This window comes from Macrosteles quadrilineatus, unplaced genomic scaffold (genome assembly GCF_028750875.1).
Source record: "Macrosteles quadrilineatus isolate MER2022 unplaced genomic scaffold, UCM_ALF_1.0 Scaffold_9__3_contigs__length_116548681, whole genome shotgun sequence".
Classification (NCBI taxonomy): Eukaryota; Metazoa; Arthropoda; class Insecta; order Hemiptera; family Cicadellidae; genus Macrosteles; species Macrosteles quadrilineatus.
The window spans coordinates 51,414,119-51,437,236 of NW_026542602.1; the positions used below are offsets into that span (position 1 = coordinate 51,414,119).

General features: G+C 35.4%; 1 protein-coding gene across 1 annotated transcript; it reads right to left on the reverse strand.

The window, feature by feature from the left end:
• Positions 1–13,045: 13,045 nt before the first annotated feature.
• Positions 13,046–22,119, reverse strand: LOC129001955 (nudC domain-containing protein 2-like). Its single transcript, XM_054429405.1, has 3 exons — positions 21,765–22,119; positions 13,643–13,849; positions 13,046–13,205 (listed from the first exon to the last, which is right to left on the reverse strand). The coding sequence occupies exons 1-3, from the start codon at positions 21,954–21,956 to the stop codon at positions 13,104–13,106; spliced, it is 501 nt and encodes a 166-aa protein (XP_054285380.1). The 5' UTR covers positions 21,957–22,119; the 3' UTR covers positions 13,046–13,103.
• Between the last annotated feature and the right edge of the window lie 999 nt (positions 22,120–23,118).

Below are 23,118 nucleotides of genomic sequence, written 5' to 3' on the forward strand. Positions count from 1 at the left end.
CCGAGCAACTGGTCATTTACCCGATAAAAATACAGTAAAAAACAGTAAACATGCAATTGTACGTAAATAACCGATGTATAAATTGGAAAAATAAACTAACAATTAAATAAGATCAAATTATAGATTTTCTAGACTTGGTTGATTTCACAAGAAACGTATATAATTAATTGTAATTGTGTTAATCCTTTTAAACCTTTAAACCCCTTGATGTTCCTTGCTGCAGGTATATCACCATTCACCATGGTGTGCTGGTGTCTGCCAATCGTACCAAAAGCGTAGCATGAGATTTAACGCAGCTGGATCCTGCCCCACGTCAGGCTCCTTGAACACTTTTGTCCCTTGAGGTAACTATCATACACTTATTTACTATCTGAAACAAAGAAATAAATAGTTGATAAATACACTTTAAAAGGTGTCTTAAGCTTTTTTTAGTTCTTACCATATTGAGCTGATCTCTTTCCAGTATGAGGTTCAAGAACAATCTTCTTGTTACAAGTAGAATTGAAAATATATTTCTAACAGTGCATTTAGAGTGGAGTCAATATTTTAGTGGCCCCAGTTACCAAGCTTTTGTGTTTTAAAAAAATACACAAATACCAGCTGCTTTAAAACAAAACAGCTGTTAGATTAGAACCCTATTTGCGGTGCCACTTCAAGGCTGTGGCCTGAAGTTTAATGAATGTAAAAAAATATTACAATAAAAGGTTTAAATTACCTGTATCCGTCACGTTTGTAGTTAATTGACTACAGCCGTTTCGTGTTGTTAAAACCTATCTTCAGTTCAAACGTACATTGATTTATTCCATGGTCGTCATAAGGTTTAAAGTTCACAGAAATAACACATACACGTACACAAAACATTAAACATAAATTGGCCAATACAAAAAGTACGAAAACGTCTATGACCTACCTACCTTCTACCGGCACCGAACGTGTCCGATGTCTATTACGCGTTTTTCGTATTTTTTTGTTTTGGCCAATTTATGTTTAATGTTTTGTGTATGTGTATGTGTTATTTTTGTGAACTTTAAACCTTACGACGACCATTCCATGGAATAAATCAATGTACATTTGACCTGAAGATGTGTTTTTACAACACGAAACGGCTGTATAGTCAATTAACTACAAACCAGGACCACTTGACAGATACAGGTAATTTAAACCTTTTATTGTAATATTCTTTTATACAGAGGCTATAGGCTACCATAAAAATGAAAAGAATATTCATTGAAAGAGACTATATACAATTAATTAGGTCCCAGGTCCTAATATCAGAGTAGTATGTATTATATAGTTTGTATTATGAGCGACTTATCAGTATTCAAAGTATCCAAAGTATCAGGTAGTATGTCCCTGATACTAGTGATGATGTTGTCTTTCTTCTGATAAGATGGAGGGAGAGTACTAGTTGCCGACATGGACCTGCTCTGTGTCGCCGTCACAGGAACAGTACAAGCTGTGCAGACCGACTCGCCACTCTGAACGACTTTGGAAAGCGAAGTATTGGAACATGCTCTGTATATTTCTAATCTTTTTTTGTATTAAACTCCGTTTACAAAATTTTGGTGGTTATGGGGGTTCTTTAAATTTAATTACCTAAATAATTATTTTATAATTATATCTATTATAATTATTATCTAAACAAGCCTCAGTAGGCTTGTTTGCAGCTATAGATAGAGTCCAGTTCACGATTCACAAAATGCCAGTCAGTTTCATATCTTGTACAAGCCATTCTTCCAATCTGTTAAGGGTGTTTGGTCGCAAATTTTCATGTCTGATTTTTTGTTATTGTTTAATTGTACTAAAAATTAGAGATACAAATATATAGGAAAAAATGTTTTATTTTGAATATTAAGCGAGATATGGAGCTTGAAAGTAGTAAATTTTTAATCTTTGGTACCAGTTCACAGGGAGAATGGGTAATGCGATTCTCACCAAAATTTGCATTCAGGTGTGGAAAAATAAGATAATAATCACTAGCTATTTAAAATTTAAAAATTTTTAAAAAAATTTATTTTTTATTTTTTATAAATTTTTAAAAAAATTAAAAAAAAAATTTAAAAAAATTTAAAAATAGCTCTTTGTTTTTGGGAAAAATGTATCTGTATGTTGGAATAAAAAAAAATGTGATATGTTAACTCGTTTGGGCTGTGAATTCGTACCTTTGATGCCTTGCGCTGTCGGAGCACTACTCGTTGAGAGTTTGTACACTAACACCGGGGCTTTAGAATACTTTAACATCACGTAATTATTAACATCCTTTAACATTGAAAGAATACGTTTATCGTTGTATTCTAAAGCCCCGGTGTTAGTGTACACACTCTCAACGAGTAGTGCTCCGACAGCGCAAGGCATCAAAGGTACGAATTCACAGCCCAAACGAGTTAACATATCACATTTTTTTTTATTCCAACATACAGATACATTTTTCCCAAAAACAAAGAGCTATTTTTAAATTTTTTTAAAAAAATTTTTAAATTTTTTAAAAAATTTATAAAAAATAAAAAATAGTTTTTATTTTTATTTTTTTATTTTAAATAGCTAGTGATTATTATCTTATTTTTCCACACCTGAATGCAAATTTTGGTGAGAATCGCATTACCCATTCTCCCTGTGAACTGGTACAAAAGATTAAAAATTTACTACTTTCAAGCTCCATATCTCGCTTAATATTCAAAATAAATATGTTTTTCTTATATATTTGTATCTCTAATTTTTAGTACAATTGAACAATAACAAAAAATAAGACATCAAATTTTTGACCAAACACCCCATTGAAAAGTACATAGAAAAGTAAACAAGCAAAAAGATTTTAATTCTATCATCTGCTTATTATTACAACATCTCTCCCTTTCAGTTTCACTCATATCTTTTTACAGGTTTCACTAGTCTTTCAAACTTTGTTCCAATTTCTTCATTAGGATGACTAGATCGTGAAGCAGGATGATTATTGTTATTACTATTACAACAGAAACAAATAGCAGGACAGATGTCAATAAGCTCAACCGCTTAATCAGCTGTAACATACATTAAGAGAAAAGTGGTGGAGAAGCCCAGAAAAACTTACCTTAAACCGCCTGCATTTTGTAAACGGACTATTCTGATGTGATTATTGTTTTTATTGAATTATTGTTTGGTACTGTGTTGTCAATTTATGTAAGGGTATAACAAATATGCTATACTCTAACATCATTTGCACAGAGTGTTCCGTTTTTTTGTTTGTAACAATATTTTGGTGCTAGACTTAGTTAAATAGAATCGGAAAAATTCCCAGATTGTCAAAAGGTATGGCTGGAATGGAAGAGCTACGAAAAGGTTAATACAGCGCTGTGCCTCACTAACTCCCAATACCCTTTCCTAACCCACCTGAAATAACAAGACTGGATCGTAGTCTCCTCTACTCCCAGTTAGAGCTCTGAGAGGTAAAATATAAACAATAAGGAAAATGTTTAGGGAAATAACTGGCGTAAGCCTAGATTGGCCTTGTTTAGAGAATAGCCGGCTCTCTAACCCTGGCTACTGAACCGGAGCACTCCATTATGTTTGTTTTATTATTTTTATTTTTATTTTGTGTAAGTTGTTTCTTAGCGATTTACTGGTAAGTCTACTGGTCCTTGTGGAGGGTAATTCAATTCCTATCTAGATTTGGTGTATATATACGTTTTTCTGTTTTGTTAACTGTTTTTCTGTTCTGTGTACTGTAGTTATTTTTGTTATTCGTTCACAATATTTAGGTGGTTTTTGGGGAAGAATCCCCTCTACTTGATTCTTACCTTTGAAATAATAGCTTAACAGCTGATTAAGTAACATAAGGTACATTAAATACAAAAAAGTGGTGGGGGAACTTCCCCTCAAACCCCTTAATTATTGTGAACGGAGTAGTAATGCAGAGTCAACAATCATGTACACCATGTAGTTATAAGTTTCTTTTCTCTTCGTATTGTTCTGTTAACATTTTATGCTACATGACGGAAAAAGTAAAGTTTGTAAAGTCAGTAAATCTTAATGTGTTATTGTAGTCTTGTAGAATATAAATGTTAAGAAAATTGTTCTTGTTGGTTTATTTTTTGTGGTATTCAAAGGAAAGAGTAAGGGGTGTAAATTCAAAATTTGAAAGGGGTCAGATATTTTGAAAGAGGGCAGAATTTTAATCTGCTAGGGGCATACATCATGTACCAACCCTATCCAGAGGTATTATTAATTAACTTCATATAAAGTATCCCAAGTAATTTTTAAAACCTTCCAGCCTAAACGTGTATATAAAAAACTTTTGCAAATATTATGACAGTTAGCCTACTACTGGACGGAATTACACGAGGGTTGTACCAAAAGAAAGGTTATCAGTCCTATGCAGATTTTATTTGTATTTTTAAAATATTCATGTTAATTGGGTCAAAAATGGAAATTATACTTTTCTGATGGAGATTTAACATGGGGCCAAATTTCTAAGCTTACAACAGCCACCCTATTGTGGTACAACAGGCCATACTATTAGACCTATTTACACGTTGGTAATACAAAAAAAAAGATTATTGGTCCTAAATGTGCAACCTTTGTTTGTATATTTTGAGAATATTTATGTCTATTGGGTTGAAAATGGAAATTTCTTTTCTTTTCGAGATTTAACATGGGTCTAATTCTGTATATTAATAGATAAGCGTGTTTTTTATCCTTTTTCTCAGCTCTTCTGCATTGCAGGGGAAATCTGTTAGAAAAACATTTGCCTGTAGATGTGCAGAATACCTTTATAAATTAAAATAGACTAAAAAAATAAGCACAAAAATGAATTTAAATTTTACAAAATATGTACATGGGCCTTTATAGGTTGTCATGTTGGTGTTTAAATAACAACAAAATATATCACAGATTTTGTTTTCAGCGTGGGGTGAAAATACCGAGGTTTGCAACAATAGGTACTTTTGGTTGAGTTTCGACCACGAGGCGAGCTCTGGTTCTGTCATAATTCTATACAATATATTTATTTATTTATTTACAATCCTAACAAGATGTCATGGCCTGGCTGGCTACACATATTATAAACTGTGCTAAGTCCACAGAATGCGATGACTTGAAACTACGGCAGCGTGAAACCCAAGCTGACCGCAGTTAAAGAAATTGGTCTATTGTTAACAATCAAAGATATTTGAACCAACCTACGGGTCCGTGTCGCGACTTTCTTACTTTTTCCTTACTCTTAAACTGTATTGCATTGTAAATATAATGTCTAAATTTTACTTTTATTTAGTTTCACATTGTTTCAAACGGTTTTCATTATACAAAGTGTTTTTATTTTAGTTAATTTAATAAATTGTAAATCCACTTAATGAGTTTTTTCTTAATCTTCCCACTCCCGTTGGGTTGAAGAAGCCAGCTACTACTCGTAGGTAGAAAAAAGTCATTTACCGTTCCTTTGGGGACAGCTTGATTTGCAAATATATATGAATCAATTTTTATTATTATTCATTCCAGTGATAAATTGATGATGTAGTTACAATTGTTAAATAAATTATTTAGAATACCCCCAAACTACTTCCAGAGTAGGTAATGACCTACATTTTCAGACAAAACAGTGGCCAATCGAGTCGAGGGTTGAGTTTGAAGATCAAATTTATTCCCAAATAACTTAATAAGAATATGCAAAATGTATTCTTGCCACTTTAGCAGAGATAAAGTTATGAAAGAACTTAGTGATATATGAGTTGGTGTCAGATGGCTGTTTTCTTGCTTTCCTTGATGCTGGAATTCAGTTCAAATTTGTCTAATGAATGACGACAAAATATTACTTTCTTAAACTAAATCAACCCAATCAAAAACAAATAGTTGGATTATTCGTGAATACTGTATAGTAGCTTATAAAGCTTGTTTGAATATAATTTGAGGAGCCAACTGTTTATACTATTCATCTTTCAGATGATAATTTTTTTTTATTTATGGAAATTAGGATAATTTGTTGCATCTATAAGCCTATAAGGTCAAAGTAAATCTGAGCTCAATCTATATTTGTGTACCAGTATCACAAATTCTTAAAACTAATTCCATAAGAATATCTGGATGCTAATCAACACCTTGTGTATAGAAAAAGAACATACTTATGTTACATACAAATGTGTAAACAATCAAAGCTTAAATACAGCCTTGAGTAAATACAATTTTGGCTTTTGAAACAGTGGGAGGATGAACCGCCAGTGGCTCTTGAATCAAATGTAAATGAATTAAAATCAAGCAGTAAATTTGAAAACTACAGCGATTGAAATTTTAAACTTTCCCTTTACAGATATTAATTAATTACCGTATTTGTAACTTATAACCGATGTACATAATTATACACTTTTTTTACTATCCTCTCTTGTAAAACAACTTGAGAGTTAGCAGAAATCATAAATAACTTTAAAAAATTATCCTAAGTCAACATCATATGGTGTATTTTCATCTGTATAACTTAGTTACTGACTAAGACCAGCTGTTTATGGCGTAGGGGTTGGCGATCCCATCGCCCGGTGGCTTGTCCATCGCAACCAGCCTCCCTGTCTCCCTACTCTTCATCTGAGCAGGGGCTGTACTATTAATCCATGTTTCTTCAGTTTCCTAACACATGGATTAACTGTCTTCACCTACATTTCTGCTCCCTTTCCCCAAGTTATGTTACAGACCAACCTAAGATGTGGACCCTTCACCAGGAGGACTTTTGTGTGTCTGAAACGGTACCTGCAGGCTGCAGGTGCAGGTTATATTAGTTTGAACGTTTGAAGAAGCAAAACTACCAAAATACACACAAAGTAGACGTAAGTTAAGTAATTTAAATGTTAATACAAATTTCATTTACTCCTCTAACTTAGGTAACACACATTTTTATTATTAGATATTGCTTTCTTATAATTAGGTGAGATTGAGAGGGATACTTTATGTTAGGGGGAAGTTTTAGTATAGACATATATTTTGTGTTAAGTTATTCTTAAGTCATTTTTCAGTAGCCTGGTAACGGTCTCAGAAGTTTAATCACGAAAGGCCACTATACTAAACATAAAGGGTTATATACAGAGGCAACCTTGTAAAGAAAATAGAAACTCCTCCCCTCACACAAAAACTAACAGCATAATTTTAATTGTGGGCAGAACTCCTAAACAAAGTTCACTAACTTTTCCAGATTTCCTGATAATAACCCTGGTTGGACTTACTACTTACTTACTTCCGCAGCTCTACAGGCCTTGGTGGCCTTTGGCTTATGCTACAATTTGCCTCCAATTGCCTCGATCTTTAATTCGCCTCTTTCCAATTCCTCACTCTCAACATCCTCAGGTCATCCCCCACTCCATCAAGCCGTTTTCTTCTCGGCCTACCCCTTCTCCTAGTCCCTTTTATGTTCTGGCTGGCACAATAGTTCTTTGGGCTGTCTTCCTTGAGGCATTCTCTCCACATAGCCTAACCTTCCTTCTTGCTTTGATGAAGTGCACAATATCCTCCTCTTGCAAAAGTCATTTATTTCTACATTCTTCAATATCCTCCATCTATCCCCTTCCTTCACCGCCCCATGTATTCTTCTTATTATTTTCCTTTTGAACACTCTCAGTGCGTTTGTGTTTACTGCAGATAGGGACCAGGTTTCTGCACCGTACGTAACAACCGGCCTAATGAGAGTTTTGTACAGCTTCATCTTTGTGTTGCGGGTCACCAGCTTGGATTTGAGGATCCCAAGGTTAGTATAATATGCCCTGTTACCAGCCATGATTCGGTTTGTGATTTCTTGCGCAACAGTGTTTTTGCTATTCAGCTCTGCCCCAAGGTAAACAAACCCATCCACACCCTTAAAACAATAATTGCCAAGCCAAAGCAAAATCCTTCTGCTTCAGACATTTTCATGTAATGTGTCTTTTTCTCATTTATTTCTAAAACCCTGGTTATACCGGTGGAGATTGTTATTCGTCAAGTGTACCTTTTACTAGTGGTCTGCGAGTACTCCGTATTTTTGGGTCTTTTTGGACCAACAGTTTGCATGAGAGATCCGTACAGGCAGAATCAGGTCAAGCTTGGATCAAGTTGAGCTGAGCGCAAATTTCCGTGACCGTGGAAAGTGTTTATAAGATGCACGTTCGAAAATTGATGATTTTACCCTGATCGTGGGGGACGATGATGTCACGTAAATAATGTCCAAGATTTTTCCTTAACCTCGAAAGTTGTGAATGATTTTGCTAAGTCCGTGCATGAAATTCTCAATTTTGCCATGAGCGCAGAAGATGTTTCGAATTTTGCCATGATCGCATACAACGATCTAGATAATGTCCATTTTACTGTGACAGTGGAAGATGTTTACAGTTTTGGCGAGATCGCAGATTATGTTCATGATTTTGCCGTGAATAAAGAAGATGTTACAATTTTTCTGCGACCATGAAAAAAGTTGATAGTTTTGCCGAGTTCCTGTATTTGCAGATGTTCTTGATTTTGCAATTACCGCGGAAGATGTTCTTGACTTTGCCAGGACCTCGAGGGGTGTTAACGATTTTGCCATGAACACGGATGACAATCACAATTTTACCAAAGACAGCACACTAAAACAGGTTTTACCAGTGCAATTTTAAAATTCCCATATAGTTCCAGACTCAACACGAATTTACGCAAACTTTAGTCCGTATGGTCACCCTTGTGGGGTCTCCTTGCCCATATCGATGGAGGCCGATGAATACACAAAATGGTAGGGATGGACAAGATTGGATTTTAGTTCGAGACGAGACGAGACGAGATTTTTGATTTCTCATAAAATTTCGAGCCGAGATTGAGACAGGATTTCCCTTCTCATACACAACGGGAAATGCACGTTCAAAATTTTTACCTGATTTTGTAACATTGTTAGATGACTGTTTAAATATAAAAATAATGATAATAGGCAAGAATATTTACAATCTTTTATTAAAAAACATCAGCATAACATTTTTTTATTAATCACGCCTAACTTATTAAAAATGCCTACGATTAGGAAACATAGTGATATCAGTTAGGATAGAGTTAAACTTATCCTAAAATAAAATAAATCATAAAATAAAAGCAATATTAATTTTTATAAAATAGTTACTGTACTTGTTTTGACTTTTTGTAGTAATAAAACATTCCTTACACTGATTACACTTAACAAAACTTCTCGAATGTTATTAAAGTAATATTATTAAAATAATTAAAGTAATATTTACATTTAAAGAATTAATTAAATAAGAACGCCTTTGCAAAGGAAACGCAACTACAACACGCTCCTGTATTGCGGGTATTGCATTGACTTTCTGCAGGCGTTTTTAATTTTTTTAAATTTTTTTTATTCTCATCTCGATAAAAATCTCGGCCAAAAAGAAATCTCGTCTCGTGTAACGAGATTTAAAATTTCCCGAAATTTCGAGACTTGACCATCCCTACAAAATGGTAAAATAAAATAAACTCCCAAGTATGGTTTTGCATGATTAAACTTCTAAGATTCTTGCCAGGGGTGGTAAGGAGGGATAAGTGGGCTTCGGCCCATAACAAATTGAAAACTCATCAACCGTGATAAAAATTTGGTAAAATTCAAAATCTTGTTTGGAGTTTTGATACCAGGATTTATTGTTTTCACTAATGAGTATTAACATACGCAAGCTTGTGTTACGGCCCTGCCATAGTACGGTAATATTGTGGTAGAAAAGGGAGGCCCTCCAACCGGACATGGCCAAGGAGGGCTTGCGGTAGAGAGAGGAGGTACTGTAGATAATTGTGTCTGGACCTCCTCTCTCTATCTTAATTGTCCTTTATCCAAAGTATACCTTAAACCTTTTTCCAACCCACTGGCCTGGATCCCTTATCTTCCCATCATCCCACTGGCTTCTATCAAGGCATCATCAGAGAGGGTTTTGAGCTGTATAGGAGTACCCATGTAAGTATCTATCCAAGGAATACCTATCATAGGGAGTAGAAACTTAGTGTAAGTGGATAATAGAAACTTTCCAAAGCGTTATAATTGGAATATCCATAAACACCTAAGGCTACATTGATCCGAGATCATATAATTCTTTGCTCAATGAGATTAACTCATAGGATTTTGGAATTATCCAAGCTGTGAGTATGATAAAATGTATAACGGATGTCAGCAAATATGATTTAAAGTGAAAATTGTTTATCCATAATTTTAATTTCTACTTACTACAAGAATTGGTCAAAGTTAAACCGTCCCTTTAGGACGAGAAGAGATTGGAATTTTTGACGCAAAAAATACTGACTTTTTACATGCTTTACTATCAATATCAAATCTTAAATTGACGATTCACTTATTATATTTATATATTTGAACCAGTTCTACCACTGTAACTTATTTCATCATTCGTTCAATGCAGGTAATTAGAAGTAATTGCTGGTCAAGTTAAGATACCTAACAATTCTTTGATACTGTTTTAGATCTCTATGACTCTAGTGGTTGCCTACTTTTGTGAGAACATCTCATATCATGTACAACTCCTTACATATGTAATTCCTTTGCAAGGATGTTGACATCAGCTGTCTTCTGTAAAATTCAAAGGTAATTTTTGATATTTTCTGTAGCTAAATGTTTAAATAGTTCTGTATACACATAATATTCACTAATCAGCATTACTAAACATGCAATAGTAGGATAATATTTTTCAATAATCTTTCAATAATCTTCAATAATTTTTCTTAATCAAATACTTCTGTTACAAAAGAAAGCTATTAGATTAATGCTAAGTTTAAATTGGATTGAAAGTGTAAAGTATCATTTTTCTAATTTGGAAATCCTAACAGTATTTGGAATTTATATATACGAGACAATAAAATATACTAAGCAGCACCATTTACCAAAAATACAGTTAGAACTAAGTAGGCCTACCAGTTATAGATATAATACCAGAAATGCACAACATGTTATACAAAACAGACATAGGTAATTTAGAATTTTATAAAAAAAGACACAGTGTATAGAGGCCTTAGATATATAAATTTTTTACCAAAAGATATAAAAAATGAATGTAATAGTAGGAAATTTTACTTTAAACTAAAAAAATACCTAGTAGAAAAAGCAATTTACTCCTTTGAGGAATTTTATAATTTAAAATATTGTGAATAGACAATAAGTACTCACTGACTCTATTCTTTGTACTTGTACATTCATGAATAAAGGAGATTTTGATTTGATTTGAATAGTCAATCCGTCAATAGTAGATGGATGTTATTTTGGAAACATCAAGTAACAATTAAAATTATTAAGGTCATGCGTTGAATTCAATTCAAAAACCGATGTGTACATTGGTGTTTGCCTAGAATATTCAGAAAATCCATATATCATATATGTCGTAAGAATGTATAGCCTAGTGAATACAAATCTAGACTTGATTTATTGTACAAGAAACGAACGCATTCTACAGTAAATGTGCATCTAACCTCTTGACATTCCTTGTTGCAGGCATATCTCTGTGGTGTCTGCAAATCATAGCAAAAGCGTAACAAGGCCATTTAACACAGCTGTATCCAGCCCCACGTTAACCTCCTCGAGCACTTTAGTGGCAACACACAATATCCTATTAAAAACAAATCATTCTATAGTTGTTACATGCATGGTCACTGTAAAAGGTCTCTGAAGATTTTTGAGGCTCTTGCCATATTTAGCTGATTTGTTCTCTTATAAGGTTCAAGGACACTTTGTTAGAGGTTGAACAATACAGTAAACTAAAAAGAAAAGAAGAGGAAAAAGAAAAAGAGAAAACTGTAAGCTGTTAGACATTATGGATAGAAATTTGGTTAGGATCAAACCCTCCTCATGGATTGACAACGGACATCAATGGCTGTTGATGACTTAGGCCAAACAAACCTAATCACAGAACATGGTGGAAACGTAATTTTGTTAATACTATGACTTGACTAATTATCCTATAACAATAGGATACATCAAGAATTGAATAATATTTCATCAATGATCAGTTATGAACAAATAAGCAATATTGTAGTAATTTAAAGCAATAAGATCTTCAATATCGCAAAAATGATTTTATACTTTGTTCAACCAAAAGTAAAAGGATATTCTAGACTTGTTTGATTTGATATAGAAAAATGAAAGTAGGGAATAGCATTAATATTAATATAATTATTTACTAGTAAGTATATTGTTCGCATAATCTCTTGATGTTTGTTGCAGGCATATCACTATGGTGTCTGTCAATCATAGCAAAGTTTATCGAGGGAAGTAACGCAACTGTAGCCTGCACTACGTCAACTACCTCCAACACTTAAGTCGCAGGTGAGTATCATATGATCCTGTAATAATTGGACAATCCTGTTGCTGATATTTACGAGAACATGTATGCAATCATTAAGAGCAATGACATAATTGACCATGCCATATTGTGTGTGAAAAATGAAGACTTTAGAAATGAATACTGTAGCGCAAACATGGACAACATTCCTGGCCAGTACCAACAATATTTAAGCAGCGATAAAATGGTTACGGAAAACGACGTTGGGCAAAATTGTTATCTGGCCGAATTTTGTAACACGCTCTCTGATAGCGGTCTACCACCTCATATACTCAAGCTTGAGGAAAACACTATTGTTATGTTGATCAGGAATCTTGATACTGTACATCAAGTATGCATGTAAAAAGAATATACAGGGTGTTTCTGTTCACACCAACTGGTCGACTAAGTGTAATGTGAACAGTGTTGCGTAGATGAGCACCGTGGGTACAGGGTTAATTCCCTTTCTTACAATAGATATAGCTGCTATTATCTGTTATGGACTACTGTAATTCACTAGTTTTAGCAATCTAGATAAGAAAACTTATGTTGACACAATTTCATGTACCAATCTGTACATTTTATAAAATAAAGATGAAGATGATGATCATAATTAGTGATCTTGAAAAAGAGCTACTTTGTAGATATTTTGTAGACATACGACTAACTAAGACTTATTACATTGCTGGCTTTAAAGGCCTGGATTGAGAAGTGGCTGCAGTGTTTTAATGCATTATTCATGCAATTTCTTAACTCAAATATGAAACCTAAATCGGATATTAATGAAACAGTAATTATAAAAAAATGTTTTTAATGATGTATGATGAGTATTATAAAATGGATGTAAGATGCTTAGTTTTTAGTGGTGGTGTCTTCATTTCTCTGCACGCTCATTCCAGGCATTTGGTCATAGCTTTTTGAGAGTTTTGCTCGACTGAAATCCATACCAGGGTTCTAAAACAAGTTTTCAAAATTTAACTGTACAATCTGTATAAGTTAATTTACTGCAATTTACATATTTTCATTATAAGTGTATTTAAATATAAGTTATTCAACCTTAAATCTGATAGGCCTATTTAATATGTACGGTATGAAAAATTCTAAGCAAACTTTTAGCAGGTAAAAACAGCCTGTAATGAGAAAAGACCCGATATTTTTATCTTAGTGTCTAGACTTGAAACATTAAAAATACAAAGTAAAAGTTAAAACTAAAAATGTCATCCAATATTCCTGTTTTATAAAAAAACTTAAAAACCCGAAAAACTGTATAAAACTGAAAAATTGTTATTTTCCAATCAAAGTTTGCAAACCTCTTCTAACTTGGTTCTCTGTTGAATGGAAACAGGGGTCAAAATAGATGAATATCATTTAAAAAATAAAACTTAAGCTACCTCAATCTGAAATTTTTCTAGATCAAGCTTCTTTCTCATCTCGTGCAGTGTTAAAGGATCTGGTTGGTAGCTTCCGTCCTTTAAAATGGATTCCCATAAAGTATCTTTTTGGTCATATTCCGCTTTAGACAGAACTATATTTAGAGTACAACCATCTTCTATGGTCCACACACTGTCATCAGGGTGAATTGGTTTGTATAGATGACCCTAAAAATAAACCCAGTAAAAATAGGCCTAACACTAAGTATTTTTTTAAATATTTAAGTATGTTAGCCTTAACACTAATACCGAAACCCTACCAAGGCTGACGTTAACCGAAGCCCCCGGTCTGTGAGACCTCATTTGAAAAATAATGGACCCCGCTTAGACACACACAAACCGAAACCCTCGGCCTGTGAGACCCCGCTTTCAAATACACTAACGATGGGCTTCTGAGACAGGCATGTTATGAACAGACAACCTGTCAAGGTCACGGCACCCATGCAAAATGAACAAACAATATAAACTTATCAATAGGTAGGAGAGGAAAAGGGGGGAAGGTATTGGGGGAATGGAATCTCCCAAGTAGCCTAAACAGTGTTGCCAACATGCGTTTTTGAAAATTCCCGTGGGCCTGTCAGACCGGGGTTTTGGTACAGTAGTATTGGAACATTGACAATTTTGCTTATGTACTGTTTAAATGTACATTGTCTCAAGATCATATGTTCTACTTGTTATATTAAGCTGTGTTCATGTTTATGTTTGTGTGATCAAAATAAAAGTGTGAATTCCTTTCTTTAATATAATTTGTTTCTCATTAATTTAATAGTTTATTCTTATAAGTAATCAAGAGAAAGAATGCCTTGGACAAGTACGTATCAATAGGTTATGGGCCCAGCACGCTTGGTTCGAAGTACCCAACGACATCCCAGGACACGAGCTCCTTCTGGTTTATCCACCAAAATCCAAGTTTTATTTTCATGAATCGATTTTATTTCATCGTCCATAGCAGCCTTCCAGTCAGATGCATCATCCAACACCATTGCTTCCTTGTAAGACCTTGGAAACATCTGTGTTTCTGATTGAACCAGCATCAGATCAAAATTTCCACTGCTCATCCAACTTGGTACATTTTTCACTCGTTTTCCTTGTCGCAACACGTCTTTTGTGGTTTCATTTTTAGACAATACAACACACTCGTCTTGCTCACCTCCATCCAAAACAATAGGAGTTGCCACTTCATCAGTTTCCACTTCCATGGTTTCATTTTGAGACAATACATCACACTGCTCACCTCCCTCCAAAACAATAGGAGATGCCGCTTTGTCAGTTTCGACTTCTGTTGTTTTTGAAGTGATGTCAAAATGAACTTCATCGCTCGAAGATGGTTCATTATCAGGAGCAGTACTTCCTTGGGATGTCTCAGATTGAAATATAACATCATGGCTTATAACAGTTTGCCATTTGCTTGGTACATACACTCTGTATCCATCTCTCAAACCATGATACCCAACAAAGATTCCTTCAATGCTTTTAGCATCCCACTTTTTCCGCTTTTGCTTCGGCTGATGTACAAAGCAGTTAGTTCCAAATACTCTGAGGTGTTGCAGACCTGGAACACTCTTACCCGACCACAATTGCAGTGGTGATTTGCCATCTACAGGACTTGGTCCTGTAAGATTAAGAAGGTAAACTGCAGTATTACAAGCCTCACCCCAAAGAAACTTCGGCAAGCCTTTCCTCTGAAGCATAGAACGAGCAGACTCCACAATCGTTCGATTATCCCTCTCAACAGAACCATTCTGTTCAGGGCAGTAGGGAGAAGTTGTACGTATCTTAATACCATACTCCTGAATGATTCTCGTAGTTTCCTTTGATAGGAATTCAGACCCGTTATCAAACAACATTTCTTTTATGATCTTTCCACCTTGTTTTGCTTCTGCAAGAAAGATGCGCATACAATCAGCTACTTCACTTTTATTCTTTATGAAAAATACTTGGCGATACTTACTGTAGTAGTCTTTAAACAATACAAAATAGCGGTTACCTCCAAGAGAAGTGACCTCCATAGGTCCGCAGACATCTGTACTGATCAGTTCACAAAGTGACCTCCATAGGTCCGCAGACATCTGTACTGATCAGTTCACCAACCACCTCAGGACAAGTTGGACGAGAATGAAATGGACCACGATGAGATTTACCAAGAACACATCCATTACACAATCCCATGTCTCCAGTCACATTAATTCCATTCATCTTTAAAACTTGTTTAACATGGCGTTGATTCTGATGACCTAGCCGTTCAAGCCATAGCTGTAAAGAATCTTTCTTACATGCAAGTTGTACAGTGGGTTGTATAGGACAAATAGCACGCATGTTAAGAAAATATAAATCCCCATGCAAACGTCCAGTCAATGTAACAATACCATTTAGGGTAAATTTACATCCAAGATTGTCAGCAGAAAACACATGGTTCTTCTTCGCTGCCTTGCTGACTGACAACAGATGAGCTCTAGAATTAGGTACATACAAAACGTTTTCTACAGTCGTTTGAATTAGCTCCTTACCAACTTTAGTTTCAACAACAATGATCCCAGATCCCTCGGCATAACACTTTTTATCAGAAGCATTATCACTGAAGCCAGACATAAGTTGTGGTTCTGAAAATTGTGAATACTCTGTAAAATAATCTTTACACCACGTTACATGATGAGTAGCACCACAATCCGCAATCCAAACGTCCCGATTTGCAAAAGTTAACTCATTACCGCTCATAAAACTATGTTTTGCAGACACATCCTTCTTGTTATCAGATGTAGATACCGTAGACTTCTTTTTAAGTGGACAATCAGGAACCTTATGCCCTTTTTGTTTACACTTAAAACAAAATATCTTAGAAACTTGCTTTACTCTTGTACCCGTGGGTTTTGAAACATATAAAGCAGTTTTAAGTAACTCCACGTTATCACGCTGCTCTATAGTGCGAAGCTTTTCAACTAGTGTTTTAATTGTTCTATCCTTAGATGGCATAGCTTCCCATACATTTCTGAATTCACGAAAGCTTGGCCCCAAAGTAGATAAAATTCTTGCAATTAAAACTCTATCACTAAGCTTTGATTCCTTTTGTTTCTCAAGTGCATCATTTAATTCGGCAAAATGTTTTTGAAGCTTTGCAACATGGGTAGCTATGTCCTCATTAGGATCCCGATCCCACCTAAAGAACTCTTCTAGCAAACGATCTAGCCTTTGTTCACTAGACTGATTTTGGTGGATAAACCAGAAGGAGCTCGTGTCCTGGGATGTCGTTGGGTACTTCGAACCAAACCTAATTCTGATGGTTCTCATGAAAAATACAAAGCTCGACTAGTAGCCAAGGGATATGCACAACGTGAAGGAATTGACTATAATGAACTGTTTAGTCCTGTGGCACGTTATGACACCATTAGATCTGTGCTAAGTACGGCTTCCGTTTAAAATCTGGAATTGCGTCAGTTTGACGTGAAGACTGCCTTTTTATATGGTGATCTTTCAGAGGAAGTTTACATGGAGCAACCTGAAGGTTATTCTGATGGAACTGGACGTGTGTGTAAACTACAAAAGTCATTATATGGTCTGAAACAATCTCCTCGTTGTTGGAGCTTGAAACTTACAAAGTTTCTTGAATCTCAAGGTCTTAAGAGAAGTAACTCGGATCCCTGTCTCTTTTATAAAAACAATCACGGGAAGAAGCTACTTTGTACTTATTTATGTAGATGATGGATTAGTAGCTGGGACCGACAATAGCATCATTGACGACTTCATGAAAAGCTTATCCAAAGTTTTTAAAATCAAATCTGGTGAACTTGACAGTTATTTAGGATTACAGATCAAGAAAAGTTCAAGTGGAATATGGATTGGTCAATCAGCCTATACTAAACGCATATTACAACGTTTTGGTATGAGTGACTCGAATTCCATTTCTACACCATGTGAAAAACCTGTAAACAACGGTCCAGTGGAGTCTGTCAGTGGAAAAGTTCCATACCGTGAGGCTGTTGGAAGCTTGATGCATTTAAGTTGTGTATCAAGACCTGATATTTCCTTTGCTGTGGGATTGGCTGCGAGGAATATGTAACATCCTACTCAAGCGGATTGGTTGAGTGTCAAAAGGATATTTAGATATCTTCGAGGAACCATAAATGTTGGTATCTTGTACAAGTCCTCACCGTGCAGTAATCTGGATGTTTTCACTGATTCTGATTTTGCTAGGGAGGAAAGTACTCGGAAATCAACGTCTGGGTTTATCAGTTGTTATGCTGGAGGTCCAGTGAGCTGGCGAAGCGAGAAACAGCGTTCTGTAGCACTGTCTACGACAGAAGCCGAGTTTGTGGCTGCATGTGAAGGAGCTAAGGAAGCAATATGGCTCAAACGTCTGTTTGAAGAAATAAGTTGTCACTCACAATTGACACCTGTTCTGAAAATTGACAATGGCAGTGCCGTGAAACTCATAAAGAACCCTGAGTTTCATCGCAGAACGAAGCATATCGAAGTTAAGTATTACTTCGTCAGAGAAAAATTCTTGGAAGGACTTGTTGATGTAGAACATGTATCTACAACATATCAACTTGCCGACATCCTTACTAAACCTCTCAATCGAGTAAGGTTTACACAGCTTAAAGTAAACATTGGACTTTGTGACATTTAGTTTTCAAAATTGTGAAGGGAGTATTGGAACATTGACAATTTTGCTTATGTACTGTTTAAATGTACATTGTCTCAAGATCATATGTTCTACTTGTTATATTAAGCTGTGTTCATGTTTATGTTTGTGTGATCAAAATAAAAGTGTGAATTCCTTTCTTTAATATAATTTGTTTCTCATTAATTTAATAGTTTATTCTTATAAGTAATCCCCCAAAGATAATGTGAGTCCGGAAGAACTGTGTAGGCCTATCTATCACATATCCAATGACGTGACTCCCTTTAGGCACTGGCGGAGGGTGACACCCAGTGAAATTATCGGCATTGTGACTAGGTTTAAGAAGAAACAGAGCCGGGATATCTATGGTATATCTGTAGAGCTTTTAAAAAAGATTATAGAAGTTATTGTACATCCTTTGTGTCATGTCATCAATGTATGCCTTGAGAAAGGTTATTTTCCAGACAAACTAAAGGTGGCTCGCACTGTCCCAGTTTACAAAAAAGGCGATCCCACGGCCATGAAAAGCTATAGGCCTATATCGATTATACCTGTCCTGGCAAAGATCTTTGAAACTGTAATGAAAAACCAGATAGTCTATCACTTTGAAAAAAATCATCTCTTTCTTGATGCCCAGCACGGGTTCCGTCGTGGTAAATCCACAGTTTCTGCTGTCCTTCAACTGGTCGAAAACATTCTAGACTCCTTTGAGTCTCAAGAATCCACAGCCTTGGCATTGGTTGATTTAAGCAAGGCGTTTGATTGCGTCCCGCATGGCCTGCTGATACAAAAGCTCTCGGCATATGGAGTAGAAGGAGAAGTTCTAGAAACGTTTCGTACCTACCTCCATAATAGAAAGCAAATTCTCACAATCGATGGGGCAAATTCTGAGCCACTTGAGGTATTTCACGGTGTGCCACAGGGCTCGGTGGTTGGGCCTGTGCTGTTTCTGATCATTATAAATGACCTAGGCCTACTGGGAAACATCCTACTATTTGCAGATGATACCTCCATTTACACTAGCGGCCATGATCCAGAGACAGCCTTGACAATAGCAGAAGCGAAGCTTGTTGCCGTAAAATCATGGTTCGACAAGAGTAGCCTAAGCCTAAATGAAGGTAAAACTCAAAAGATAGTATGCAGTCTTTCAAAATACCATAATGAAACAGATGAGGTGAAGCTCCTTGGCTTCCAAATAGATCCGAAACTAACTAACTTGGGAGAAGCATGTTAACTACATCTGCAAAAAACTAAACCGTGTGATCTGTCTCATACGTAGGCTGAAACGACTTGTCTCCAAGGATTTTCTTGTTACAGTCTACTTGTCACTGTTTCATAGCCACATCATCTATGGTCTTGAGCTGTGGGGCCATGCCTCAACCTGCACTAAAATCCTAGTCCTACAGAAGAAAGCTCTCCGAATAATAGACTCCGCCAATGATGAAGAGCACTGCAAGCCCATATTCAAGAAATTAAGCATATTTACAATCTTCAACCACTATATCTTAGTCAGTCTTCTTCACATTCATCGAGATTTACCAACGCTACCAATACGAGCAGACCAGCATAGTTATAATACCAGAAGGAAGAAACACATTGACCTACCTTTCTGTAGACTTACCAAAAAGAAAGACTGCTACCCTGTCCTGGCTATGAAATTTTTCAACCTACTCCCGGCTGCCGTCAAAGAACTAGAACCAAGGACGTTTGAAAATAAAATTGGGACTTGGCTTAAAAACAACCCCTTCTACACACTTAATGAGTATCTAGAAGCCGACCACTCCTCAATAAAATGAAGTGACCTGCCGCCAAATTTTAATCAAGATCTAAGAATTAAATTTCTCAAAGTTTTTTTGCTGTAAATATATGTTTGTGTAAATAGTATTGACGCCATCTATCCAGTTATACTGGTCAACGATGAAGAGAAAAGTATGAAGTATGAATCAAGAGAAAGAATGCCTTGGACAAGTACGTATCAATAAGTAGAGTCCTGCAAACTCGGCACTCGATAACCCGGCAGTCTGGATAACTCGGCCATCATCTGGCTCAGAAAATTAGTGATTTTTTGAGTCCGAGTTAAACATGGACTCAAGCCAGCTCAAGTCAAATCATTCTCAGCTCGTACAAATGATTTGTTTTACTATATCTGATGACTTAAGTCAAAGTCAAAGATTTTTGAAAGCTTAATACTGACTTGTAATATAAATATAAATAAAAGAGGTAGTTAATTAGCTTACCAATTATATTGTTCTTATTTTTAACCCTAGTTCCCGATAACCCGGCAATTCACAAACTCGGCACCCTTCCAGTCCACATTACGCCGAGTTTGCAGGATTCTACTGTATTAGTGTTAAATTATCTAACTTAAGTTCTTTTAAAATTATGTTGAATTAATACAATAATTTATTAGGCCTGATTTATAGAAGCAAATGTTGTAAGCATCCCTACCTACGAGTTTACCACATAGCACGCTGATATGCGAGAAGTAAATTTAAATCAAAGGTTTACCTTCTGAAGGTATCGTAGCATTGCATTGCAAATTCAAGACATTTTTGAACGGCTACACCATTTTTGATTTAGTTATCAGTTACGGTTAGGGTTTTCGCCAATGTATTTCGCTAATTAAAATTAATGTAAGTTAAGTTAGTTTGATGTACGGTACACATAACTTATTAACTCTTGATTAAGTTAGGCCTAACTTACTATTAAGATTTTTTTTGTTCGTCCCGTTACACAATGGTAACTTAGGCCTAAGTTATTGCTGAGTAGGCTAATTTTTATGACCAGTAGGCCTAGCCACAGACTAACCAATACAAGTACGGTAACTTAAGGGAGTATGTTTTATCCATAGCCTAAGTTAAGCTTAGTTCCAGGTTTTGTAGCTTATCTTGGCTGCACTTTACTTTAGGTCTTACACTCATTCGAATGAAAATATCGATTAATCAATATATTGATTGATAATTTCATTCGAATAAGTGTAGGACCTAACGTAAAGTGCAGCCCTTATCTTTATTAAGTATGTAAGCCTATTTTTTTAAATAAGTTATTCATCTGTCCTGGGACTTTTTGCCATTATTCATGCTGTATGAATCTGAACAGATGATGTTTAACTTATGGCCTCTGGGGACCTCGAAACAAAAAAAAGGAAATTGGTCCGGGGCCCAGATCCTACACGAGACCTACAACAATAAAAGCTTATTCCTTAGACCTATAGCCTATGGGATATTTGCCAATAAAGTAACATAAAATCGTAATTGTTCTAAACGCTGGGCCTAACCTAACCTAACATAAAATCGTAATTGTTCTAAATGCTGGGCCTAGGCCTACTTTAAATTGTTAAAAACGTTCGTTATTATGGACAGCCTGCTATTTTAAGTAAAATTAGGCTACATAGGTCTTCTTGGGGTAGGCTACTGTTTTTCTTAACGATTAGGCTAAGTTAGACCTAAGTTTAGCATATATCACCTTGAACAATACTTTGTCATATACAATACATTCGACATTGTTGGTTTTAATAGTCACTTTAACATTTTTCGCTTTTGTGTTACTTGGCAAGTCAACTGAAATGTAAACTTCATCGACTGTTTGCCACCAAGTTCCCCAGCTTGTTTTGAAGGATACAACTCCACTTTTTTCGTCAAAATGACTTAATGACATGATGACAAAAAATAGGTTAAACACAGGGTAACTAATTGTTAATTGAGAAGGTTAATAGCTGGTTAATAGGTACACACCACATCACTAGAGATAGATAAGTAATTGTAAGAATCTGAATAGCATAGCATCAGCATCCTATAAATTGACATTTTCCACAGATAGTTAAGTCACCTCACTTGTGTTGACTTGACAATAACGTTCAATTTCTTATAAGCCAATCATCGATCCCCGGTTGGGGACGCGACTCTCGGCTTTTCAAACAATAAGTATATCAATGTGTTTATCTTACATCTAATTATTCTAACTAGTGTACATGTTGCTCGAATTCGAGCAATTGTAAAGTATTGCAGGATTTGTAAACCAATAACAATCATATTAAGCTATCAACATTTTCAACAAAATCACACCTACCTTCCCTGTAGCAGCAAACCTAAGTAATCATATTAAAATTAACTCTTAAGCAGTGTTTCCATCCGCAAGAAAAAAATATCCCTGGGCCAACGTCAAAAAATCCCTAGTTATCCCTAGTCCGTGTTCTAATAATCCCTCCAATTATCCCTCTTCATTAAATCTAGATAACTTATTATTTTTGCAGCAATACCAATGGATATCATGTATAGCCACCTAAAATATGGTAACTGGTGGTATTATTCTTTAATATCCCATATTATTTATAAAGTAATACTATATAAAAAACATTTTTGCACCAACCACGGCCATCTTTAACTCCAGGCAGGCCGCGGCCTGGTAGAATTGGCAACGTTGCAAGTACCGTAGTATTGTTTAGCGCCAGACGTCCCATACCCATAAGTTAACATGGAAATAAAACATAATGTAGAATCGAAAACCAAAACAATATAAATTGAAAATCTATTTCTATACATTCAATGTGGAGTCAATATTTTCATAGCCCAGTAACCAAGCTTTCGTATTTATTATAAAAAATACATAAATATCATTATAGCTTAGCGTTCTCCAAACAATCACCTTTTACAACACTACGAGAGGTCGTCCAGTGGTCGAAACTCGACCAAAAATATGTAATGTACTCACTTATCTATTTTCACCCAACACTGTAAATAAAACATGTGATTGGAGTTTCCTCCATTTGTTTTGATTTTCTGTTTATATTTCGTTGTTATTTCGTAACCAGCATAGCAAC